At 39.5% G+C, this 12,011-nt stretch overlaps 1 protein-coding gene across 3 annotated transcripts in view; it reads right to left on the bottom strand.

The window, feature by feature from the left end:
- The window catches only part of EMC2 (ER membrane protein complex subunit 2), a 111,836-nt gene extending 103,063 nt beyond the window's left edge, over positions 1–8,773 (bottom strand). For 2 of the 3 annotated variants that reach the window (XR_007472570.1, XM_033411239.2), the window contains exon 1: positions 8,649–8,724. Coding sequence is in view for 2 of the 3 variants with exons in the window: in XM_033411239.2 (XP_033267130.1) it covers positions 8,649–8,688 (40 nt within the window). In the remaining variant the exon portion in view is untranslated. Of the gene's footprint in view, positions 1–8,648 lie in introns of all 3 variants that reach the window. The other variant, XM_004282939.3, reaches the window with a different exon arrangement.
- Between the last annotated feature and the right edge of the window lie 3,238 nt (positions 8,774–12,011).

Genomic DNA, 12,011 nt, shown 5'->3' with positions numbered 1-12,011 from the left:
AGTGAATTTACAAAAACGGTCTTAGAAAATCATTACAAATTAACATAGTTAATTTCTTCTACTGAAACCTAGAAATCACCTTGACTCTCACTCTGCACAGGAAGTAACTTGAACTCAATCTTAAAGGTTGAAGAGGAATTGAGCAGGCAAACAAAAAAGTAGGTTACTCATACCCCACAGGTTAAGGACTCAGTCTCACAAGACTGCCCCCACTTCAGAAACCAACACAAGTCAGGGATACCCATACTTCTGAGCAACTCGTTACAAAATCAGGGGTTCCTTTCTACAACTCCCTCATCCAGTTTGATACTTGCTAGAGTGGCTGAAAGAACTCAGGAAAGTGCTTCACTTACTATTACTGGTTTTTTATAAAGGATACAACTCAGGAAACAACCAAATGGAAGAGATACACAGAGCAAAGAGCTGGGGGTGGGAGGGGGTTTTCGGGGGCATAGGAGTACCCTCTCTGAGTGAGTCACCATCCCAGCATCTTGATGTATCCACCAACCTAGAAGTTCTACAAACCCTGAAGTTTAGGGGCTTTTATGAAGGTTTCAGTCTGTAGGCATGACTGATTAGATCCTTAGACACTGGTTATTAAGTCAATCTCCAGATCCTCTCCCCTCCCAGCAGGTTGAGGGGTAGGGTTGAAAGTTCCAACCCTTCACTCAAGTCTTGGTCTTACCAGTGACCAGCCCCCATCCCGAAGCTATCCAGCCACCAGTTATTCAATGGTATATAAAAAGACATGTATCACTATAAATCTTAGAAGATGTTGTATGTGGAACCCAGGACTAAGACCAAATATTATAACAGAAGATGTTCCTATCAACCCTACCACTAAGGAAATTACAAGGGTTTAGGAGCTCTGTGCCAGAAATTGGGGATGAAGACCAAATATACATTATACCTTATTACATCACAATATAACATATATCCACAAGATAACATGCATATAACATATATCCACAAGGTCCACGACCTGGGTTCTCAGAACTCATTCAAACCACATCCCCTATACCATAGTTATACTGTCTGAAGTTGACATTCTCTGTCAACCTGGCAGACTATTTTAAAATAGGAAGAGCCTCGGGAATATAAATCTATTTAGTGTTTTACAGATCTGTTCCACAAAACTGCACCCCTTGCCTGTACCCTGACACCCAAATTAAGAAATGCTAGCCCAGGTGAATTAATAAAATATGCAGTTTGAATTTAAGAAATATCTTTTAATCTATTAGATTATTTCTTAACTTGCTTTAGAATGCCCTTTAAGAAACTGTAGAATTCCTTCCCATAAACTAGAGACTAAAAGAGAAAAACTGGTCCCATCGCCTTTTTTGTCAAATTTCTCATTTACCAACAGTACTCAATTTTCCATCAGTCTCCTCCTACTTATTCATAATCAAAGTATATTACTGGAAAATCTCTGACTTTTAAAACATTCCCTTTCACCCACTGTCATGTCCCCCATGACTTCTAATTAGTCATTCAAAAATATATTAATACATACTTTTTATAACATGCTATAAACGTAATGATGAAAAAGAATCATCCAGTGTGCCTAAGAAATTGACAAGTTAACAGAAAAACTGTAAACAGCAGCAAAATAATGTGATAAAAGGTAAGATAGTGGTTATGTTCAGAGCACTAAGAAAGCAAGGTGAGGGAAAGATTAATTTCACCTGGCAGGGAGAAAGGGTTAAAGAAGACATCTGTGATATGTGAATTAAGCCCTAAGGATCAAAGGGAGTTTGTTAGATGAATTCTACAACAAAGAGCATAAACTATGGTAGAGGAATAAAAGTATCTCATTTGGTAAGGCAAGGGTCTCCAACCTCCAGGCCATGGACCAGTACCGGTCCATGGCCTGTCAGGAACCAGGCCGCATAGCACGAGCTGAGTGCAGCGGGCAAGTGAACAAACCTTCATCTGTATTTACAGCCACTCCTCCTCATTCTCATTACTGCCTGAGCTCCACCTCCTGTCAGCATTATGGTGAGTTTTATAATTATTTCACTACATATTACAATGTAATAACAATAGAAATAAAGTACACAACAAATGTAATGTGCTGGAATCATCCGAAAACCATCCACCCCACCCTGGTCTGTGGAAAAATTGTCTTCCGTGAAACCAGTCCCTGGTACCAAAATGGTTGGGGACCAACCTTTTCCCAGGGACTGGGAAAGTGTCCAACCCACCTATTGGGGGAGAGAGAGAAGGCAGGCAAAGCAGTTCCTTCAGGCCATTGCAAAATGGAGCTCAGGTTAATTCTTAGTTTATGTAACCCACAGCAGGGGTGGGGAACATGTTTCTCTGTCAAAGACTACTCCCAGAGACCCTTAAAAAAAAAAACAAAAAAAAAACCAAAAAAACCCTGAAGGATCACTCACCAGAAGAAGGAAAATTAGGAGAGCAAAGTATAATAGGAAAGAACAAATCTGACTCCATATTGTATCTTTTTCTTTTACTTTAACCTTTGTATTCTATTGCTTTTGCTACAAGTTAAGAGTGTTGCCTAATGGCCTGAAATATACAGGGCAGCCCTTTCTCAAGACTCCAACCTTTAAAGGTGTAACACTTTTCTACTTATACAGAGATAAGAAAAGTCACTATTCCTTGTCCCAACAACTCACCTCTTGATTTATTAGCCTGTTGCTCGTTGAGCAGAATGATCTTGGACTTGGTAACAAAAGCACTTTTTCTAAAGATCAACTAGGAAAAACAATGAGCCCGTTCACGCAAATATTTCCCTATTTACCCAAGTTCTAAATTTTAAAAGAAAACCAAATTGAGTATAACATGTACTTCAAGATATTTTTAAAGCAAGGTAAAAAGTATTATCTATGCACTGTTATGACTCCCTCAAAGATATATTTAAAGTGTTACATACACTTCAATTTTGCCTCACAATTCTTTTCACTATCCAAAGGTTTTTCCTGTGTTTCAAAACTCCCATAAGCTTTAAATTTTTATCTTCTTTCTTCAGATATCTCTTCTACTATCTAAAGGCACTAGTGTGTAGTGTGGTTAAAAGTGAAGATGCAAAATTCAAACTGCTGGAGTTCAAATGCCAGTTCTACCACTTTCTATCCGTGTGATATTGGATAGTTAACACTTTTCACTTTAATGTTCTCATCTAAAAAGTGGAGATGAAAAATAATAATACCTGTATCATATAGTTGTTGTGGTAAGCACTGTGAGATAATTTATTTGTTTAGAACAGAGTATGGTACAAAATGTGCTCAAAAAAATTTAAGCTATTAATGTTCTACCCTGTTTCCTTACGTGTTCTCATACCCACTTTTAATTCTCTTTTGTTTCTGAACTAAAAGGCTTTGAAACTTCTCTGCAAGCCAACAGTACATTCTCTAAAACCAAATGCTATTTATCTTTTCCTAATCCTTCCATCTTTGGCTTTGGTCTTCATATTTCATTTAAAGCAGGAGACTGAAAGCAGGGGTCAATAAAGTCCCAGGACCAAATTTTGCAGCCACTTGTTTTATGGATAAAGTTTTACCAGCACACAGGGACCCCCCCCCAAAAAAAAAAACCCAAAACAAAAAAACCCACAGGTACCCTTATTCATTTCGGTACTGTCTGACTGTTTCTGTGCTACAATGGTAGAGCTGAATAGTTGAGACAGACCATATGTCACACAAAGCTGAAAATATTTACTACCTGGCCCTTTACAGAAAATAATGCCAATTCCAGATTTAGAGCATGAAGTGGCATAAAGACATAGGAGCTACAGTCAGAGGACTTTGGTTTAAATCCCAATGCTGCTACTTAGCACAGTCATCTTGGACCTGTTATATAACATTTCTAACCTCAGCTATAAAATACAGAAGATCACAAGCCTATCTGCAATGAACATTACATAAAGCAAAACCTAGACCCCTCAAATGTCTTAGCCAATACAATGTTGGGGGTTGGGGTGGGGGGTAATCTGTTTTTAATCTGATTCTGATTACCTTTAGATAAGGCACGCACTCACCAGTTCTTCATAGGCACCACTATCATCTTTCACGTAATTTCACACATTATCCTCATCTTCTTGGCATCTGAGTTTAGAACTCCTAATATCAGATAATTTATGTAAAGCACTTCATAAAATATAAAGTGCTACAAAAATTTTAATTAGCATTTACTGAGAGCTATTTTTTGACTCTTACCACTATGCTGGTCATTGGAAGCACTGAGAAGATTTGTGTGTGTACAGAATGTAAACAAGTAATTAAAATATGAGGGGTGTTTGTAAATTAACTATACTTCAATGAAAAAAATATGATGGGTGACATTAATAAGGTTCATTAAAAACTCTAACTATCCTCCAGTTATAATCAAAGAATTTCTTCCTGCAAAAAATACTAATGATGCCCCTAGCATTTGAGAAGCTCTTAGCCAACAGGCTCTTGGTTGTTTCCATTATTTGTTACATTTTAAAAAGTCAGTTGCATGCAAACCAGTACATGGCAGTTAAACTTAATGTAATTATATACTGTAATTAAATATTACAAAAGCTAAAAAAAACTTGAGTGCAAAAGATAGACTTTTTCTATAAAACAAAGCTGGATGCTTTAAAAAGACTCCACAAAGGTAAAGAGCTTTCAAAAACTGCTGTTATATTAAGGTGACTCAATTAAAAATAAGAGGAAAATAATAAAAATCTACAGGACTTGTGCACTGAAGCTGCTATACAAGGGTCTTTATGTTCTTGTTCCATGTTACAGAAAGCAAAGTTGAAAATGGTTTATTAAAGATGACAAGGAATTTCAATCAGGAGATCCCTATCAAAGAAAAAGCCCTGCCCTATATCAAAAGTCCATTTAAAATTTTAAGTTTACCAAAAGGAGTCACTGATCTTTTTTTTTTTTTTTTAAATAGGAAAGTGGCTCCCAACTATCTACAAAATAAAGTCCAAACTCCTTAGGCTAGTATTCAAGGCACCAACCTACCTCTCCAGCTCTTACCTTGCAAAAATGACCTTCACTAAATATTTACATATCCATAAATATGAACCTTTAGTGCAGAAGTGAAATCTCAGGGTACGTGCCATGAGACCTGGGACCCTGCCTGTCTTTTTCAGCACTGTATCCTCAAGAACTGGAACAGCAGCTGGCACAAAGTACTCAAATATATGTTTAACTAACATGTCATTTAGCATATAGGCTAATAATTAAAGCTAGGTGTGGATGATTACCCACAGAAGACATTCAACCTTTTTAGAGCTCTTTGAAGCTGATGGGACCTTTGAACCAACTTTCCCCCAGAAATATGTACATGTTTAAAAACACACTCAATTTTGCATATAATTTCAGGAAAGTCACAGACCACATAACACCTATGCCTGCATCAGTTAGAAGTCTGTTGAACTCAGGATTAATCACCACCAATAACAGATTAAGAAGAGGGCTAAGGAAAGAACCACTGGGGACATCAAAAATTAAGGAGCAAATGGATGTAGAGAACACAGCAAAGTTCTGAAAAGTAAAAAGAGAGCCTTAATGCTATTAAGAAACCAACGAAAGAATTTTTCATAGAGGGAATGACCTGCAATGACAAATGTAGTATAGATGTACAAAACAGATACATTAGACCCAGCATTAGATCTCCCTAGAAATCTTACTGGACTAATAGAGCATGGAAACCAAATTGTGGTTGTTTAAAGGACTGAATAAAAAGAGAAGTAGAGACAGTGAGCATACACAACTAAAATCCCCTCAAACATTTTTAATAAATATTTTTTCAACAAATATTCATTTAATGCCTATTATAGGCCAGGCACTGTGTGAGGCATCCTATCCATATTCTGCCCAAATACCCTATTCTCAAAAAACTTGACTATACCCTCCTTCAACTCTTTCCCACCTCCAAATTCCTCTATATAATAAACATCAATAACCTTCAACTGGCTGATAAATAAACCATATACCTACTTTTTTATAGAGCCCAAAAGAAACTAAGAGAGCGTTAAACTTAGTATATACGTCTTTTATAAATATGTGATAAACTTTCCTATCACAAGAAATCACACTACTCTTTGAACTAACCATTTCCAGTACTTTAATTCATGATGCTATTCAATGGAATTCTTTTTTTTTTTGGCAGTACGCGGGCCTCTCACTGCTGTGGCCTCTCCCGTTGCGGAGCACAGGCTCTGGACGCGCAGGCTCAGCGGCCATGGCCCACGGTCCCAGCCGCTCCGCGGCACATGGGATCCTCCCGGACCAGGGCACGAACCCGTGTCCCCTGCATCGGCAGGCGGACTCCCAACCACTGCGCCACCAGGGAAGCCCTATTCAATGGAATTCTTAAAGGACACAGGTCAACTGACACTCCCGCCCCCCCCAAATCTAAACAAAAAAACTACCCCGAGGGTCCTCCCATTACCCTCTTGTTACCAAAAGTCTCTGAAAGAAAAATCTACAATACTCTTTTCCTAAAAGTCTCCTAAAATAGAATTTTAATTCTACTTATTAATTACATTAATTAAAATGAGCAAACTATATTCTGTTTGCTAAGTGAGTTGCCTAAGTCTAAGATACTAAAAAAATCACTCCAATACTAAGAAAATTACTTATAGTATTTTTTGTGATGATCTTTTAATCCTACTAACAATTCATTTAGTCAACAGATCACTAAGTTCCTCCAATATGTCATGCACTAGAACAAGATAGGCCTGGTCCCTCTTCATTCAAGGAGAGACATTTTTAAACTTAACACAATTGGGTAAGTACTTCAGTACTATGAGGACACATAGTTAAAGGACCAGGGGTAAGTTTTGTTGCTTGTTTTTGTTGTCTTTTCTCTTTTAAATTTTGGTGGCGGGATGGAGAATGGGCGGGGGTAGGGTGGTCAAGGAAGGCTCTCTGAGTATGTGACCTTTGAGGGGAATGCCGAGAAATGATAAAAGTATAGTCAGTAGAGCAGAGTATAAGAGTAGAACCAGGAGGGAAGAACACTCCTATCAGAAGGAATAGCTTGTATCCAGTCTTAAGACTAGAGGAGCATCGCACATTTAGGGAATTCAACAAAAGCCAGCGTGGCCAGCTCACAGAGCAAGGGTAAGAGTAGCTTAAGATAAAGCTGGAGACACAGACAGGAGCCAGATCATCTTTTTATATGTATTTAATAGTTTAAAAGCACTTTAACATATGTTTTCCCTTTTGTTCCTCAACAAACTTGTGAAGTAGTTATTATTGATTAATCTAAATCTAATTATGTCACTCATCTTTAGAATGTCCACAGGGTAAGGTCCAAGTTACTTAAATTACCTTGTCTGCTGGTAGTTAACACACCCACTCATTCCCTACCATTCTACACAACACTATCATCTAAGAAACTTATATTGAACATACCTTCAAAATAGCACCTTCAAAAAACCATGAAATATTTGAAAATTTCTTAAAAGCATTAAAAATAACAGCCACGTATCTACTGAAGGAATATACCCTGACACAAGCCTTTTAAAACCATGTTACAAGTCTGTCTTTCTCCTTTTGACTATGAACTCCCTGAAGGTAGGGACTGTGTCACTTAATTTGCTGTCTCCAAGTACTGAGAACTTAATACTTTTAATATAATGGATTCCCCAGTACACGTAGAAACACTGCGGTTCACAGTGTGCTAGAAGCCACAAAAGCAATAATAAATCACTGAATTCACTTCCAGTATAAAAGAATTTTACCTTTTCTCATTATTGTTTTCAACTTTGTAATACTGGAAAGATTTACTCACCACTGAACAATCAATATAGTTTTCAGTCCACGTGTTATCAGGCCATTATTTAAATATCCGAACAAATAAGCTACTGAAGTCTACTGTGAAATGTTGGGAATATAAATTTCGATTACACAAATTCCATGCCTTAGAGAAACTCAAGGCTCTTCTCTTAAGCATGCATGCCTCCCACGAAAGTTTTTAAGAAAGGAAAATCTCTTACAGAACTCGTCCAAAGTTTGGCTGCTTCCAAATTTAAACACAAACTCCACCTCAGATTAAACCAGAGGTACTTCCCCTTCAGAAAAGGAATTACTTACTGGTAGGGAATAATAAGGAAGTTGTGTGTGTAAATGTGTTTTGAGGGGAAATGGGACAGGGAATAATTAACAAGGGGAGAAATCAGAAACCCAGTTTTGAAGAGAGAATGAAATGTAAACTGGCATGTAAAAGAATCAGATATGTTCACGGGTTTTCCACACACCTTTACTACACAGAATTGTAACCCTTACAGAGCATTTCAAAGGCCCGTACAGGCCGTGTATTTCTCGGCTGCAAAGACGCTTCTGCAGGCAACTATCCCGCCTCCTCCGCGCCGCCCAGCAGCCACAGGAAACGTATGACAACCCTAGCCCCAGGTCCCGGTCGCCTTTCAATGGAAGCTACCCTGGGCCGTTGGACTGGCGCGGAGGTAGGACGGTCAGTCAGCCTACTGGCGCAAGAGGTGGGAAACACCGCAGACTCCAGTCGGTGGCCGGGCCAAGGAAGGGGTCAGCCTCAACCTCCACCTCGGCCACCACCACAGCTCTGCCGGTCCAATGCCGAAGAGAGACCGGAAAATCCAGCTCTCCGAGGGCAACAGGTACTCCCGAACGGCTTCCCACGGCTTCTGGTCTTTCCGCGCCCGCCCCGGCAGCAGTTACCTTCCCAGGTGACATCGTAAAGCTCTGAGACCTTCGCCATCTTCTCAGAACCTGGAGGCAACCGGGCGAGAGGGCGGGGAGATGTGGTCACACGACCCGAGACTAGGCGGTGGCGAATTACGACACCATTTCTCATTGGCCAAGAGCGCGGAGGGGGCGGGATCCGCCTCACACGTGCACGCGGCTCTGCCGAGGGGCAGTCGGGAAAGGGGGCGGGACGAGCTGGGCGGTGCGCCGCGCGTTAAGGTCTGTGAGGGCGCGGGGGCGGAGCCGCTGGAGCCGGAGCCGCTGGAGCGGGAGCCGCCGAAGCCGGTTTGGGGTGAGATGTCTACTTTACCGTGGATTCTTAACAAATTCTGGGTCTTTAATGTGTGTCACTCCCGGCTTTTCACTTTTTTCTGCATAGGTGTATTCATTGTCTTCCCACTTCCTAATCGGTACCTTGTTCTCTTCATGACCTGCTGCAATGCAAAGTTCTGCGCGAACCCGTTATCTGTCCCCAACTTTCCTCCTTCCATGATGGGATTCGCCTTCGATTTCCTTTTTAATGTTCGGCTGAACTGATACACTTCAAAAATTTCTGGTTAAATCTCTTTGAGGAACTAAGCAGAATTCTGCTTTGCAAGTTATGTTCCTGTGGCCGAGGACTTATGTTCACATGAATGGCTTCGTGCCAATCCAAACCTTTAGTTAACGCTCCCCGTGGATCACTGTCTGCTTGCCAGTCTATTTTTTAAACTCCATAAAGGCAGCCGATATGTAAATGATTATAAGTAGATGAATTAATCACAGCCCCTACACTTCGCTCCTCTTTATTCGCACGGGGGAGCCTCCAGGCTAATTGCTTTCAGAAACCTTTGGACCTGGTTGGGTAGAGCTAGGGAAAAAATGTCTGGAGTGGAAGCAAAAAATTTGAGGGTCATAAGGGTATATTTAGTATTTGAAGCAATGAGAACATAAAAATGTAAAGGGGGAATATGTAAAGTTAAGAAAGAAGGCTAAAAATTCCTGCATAACACGTATACTTAAGGGTCAGTGAAGAAAAGAAAATCAACATATGAGGAGAAAGGAAAACAGAGAGTCATATTCCACATGCCAAAGGAGTAGAGTTAAAAAGAAAAAAAAGGAACTATCAGTGGCACCTGCCCAAGGGAAGTTGCATAAGGATAAAAAAGACTACTGAATTTATAAACTTGGATTAGATTCTGAATGAAGTTCATTCTCTCTAGACTAGACAGACCTTTTTTTAAAAAAAAAAAACCTTCATTCAAAAAAATCCTCCACTCAGAAATTCACATATTCTAATACTTCAGTAAAACAACCTGGTGTAATGGAAAGAACAAGAACTCTGTCAGACAAATCTGAATCCAGGCTCCACCATTTAGTAGCTGCTTGACAGCTAGCCTATGTATCTCTGAGCATAGGAGTCGATCAGATATAGAAAGAAGCTAATCATATCGATATAAAAAGAAAATATCTCCCTTGAATTGTTATCAAGACTAAAAGAGACACTGCATGACACTCTTATGGAAGTAGCAGTCCTGTGGCTATAAATACTGTTTATATGTTGATGATGCCCAAATGCATAAAATCCAGCAGTCCTTACTTCTCCCATGAAACCCAGTTCTACTTTCTTGACATGTTCATTTAGATGCCTAAAATGTATCTCAAAGTTAACATCTCCCAAACAGAAATCTGGATTCCTGCCACCATGCCCCCCAACTTGCTCTTCCCCATCACAACTAAAATTCTAGGAACTATCATTGATTCCCTTCTTTGCCAAGCCCCCTATATCCAGTCTATTAGCAAATTCTGTATTGTATGCTTCCAAAACTTTCCCCAAATCCATCTATTTTTTTTCATCTCCACTGCTACTACCTTAATAGAAGCCACACCATCTCTCACCTGAATGACTGTCATAGTCTTTTAACCTTCTTAGTTTCATTCTTGCTGTGTAAAAATCTATTTTCTATACAGCGATCCTACTGGTCTTAAAAAGGCCACAGAAGTCCTCTGCTTACAGCTTTCAAATGGCTCCTCTGGCAGTAAAAATATACTCTAAACACTTTACCATGATTTACTTCATCTCCTACCATTGTCTCTTTTCACTAGATACCTACCATTCTCACCTATTTCTATTTCTCAAACATGGCAAACTCCTATCTGCCTTAGGTCTGGCATTTACCCAGAGTGTGTGAAAGCCCAAGAAGATGTCTTTTAATGACTTACAGTGGCTATAACGAGTACAACTAATTGAGGGAGTAAATATTTTTCACTCACTTTAACTAAATGCCCTTGTATTGGGTTGGCCAAAAGGTTCGTTCATGTTTTTCCATAAGATGGCTCTAGTAGCACTTAGTTGTCTTTAACTTCATTGAAAGAATTTTGTTAGATTGCACATGACAGCTGTCACATCAGCATGCATTTTAAAAAAGACTTATCAAAATAGGTGAATTTTTTGTAGCCATTTTAACATTGAAGATGGAAGGAAAAAAGCAACATTTTCGGCATATTATTTCTAAAAGGTAAAAACGCAACTGAAATGCAAAAAAAGATTCGTGCAGTGTACGGAGAAGGTACTGTGAGTGATTGAACATGTCAAAAGTGTTTGCGAAGTTTCATGCTGGAGATTTCTCACTGGATGATGTTCCACGGGCAGGTAGACCCGTTGTAGTTGATAGCGATCAAATTGAGACATTAATTGAGAACCATCAGTGTTACACCGCGGCGGAGATAGCCAACATAAAATATCCAAATCAAGTGTTGAAAATCATTTGCACCTGCCTAGTTATGTTCATCGCTTTGATGATTGGGTTCCACGTAAGTTAAGCGAAAAAAAGCTTCTTGACCATATTTCTGCATGTGATTCTCTACTTAAATGTAATGAAAATGTTCCGTTTTAAGACAAATTGTGACAGGCGATGAAAAGTGGATACTGTACAAGAGCGTGGAACAGAAGAGATTGTGAGGCAAGCGAAATGAACCACCACCAACCACACCAAAGGCCGGTCTTCATCCAATGAAGGTGATGTTGTATATATAGTGGGATTGGAAGGGAGTCCTCTATTATGAGCTCCTTCCTGAAAACCAAATGATTAATTCCAAAAAGTACTGCTCTCAGTTAGACCAACTGAAATCAGCACTAGAAAAAAGCATTCGGAATTAGTCAACAGAAAACGCATAACCTTCCATCAGGATAACACAAGACTGCATGTTTCTTTGATCACCAGGCAAAAACTTAGCTTGGCTGGGAAGTTCTCATTCATCTGCCATATTCACCAGACATAGTACCTTCAGATTTCCATTTATTTTGGTCTTTACAAAATTCTCTTAAAGGAAAAAATTTCAATTCCCTGGAAGACT

Source organism: Orcinus orca, chromosome 17, assembly GCF_937001465.1.
Source record: "Orcinus orca chromosome 17, mOrcOrc1.1, whole genome shotgun sequence".
Lineage (NCBI taxonomy): Eukaryota > Metazoa > Chordata > Mammalia > Artiodactyla > Delphinidae > Orcinus > Orcinus orca.
The sequence above is the reverse complement of the archived record's forward strand: the minus strand, read 5'-3'. Positions and strand labels throughout refer to the sequence as shown.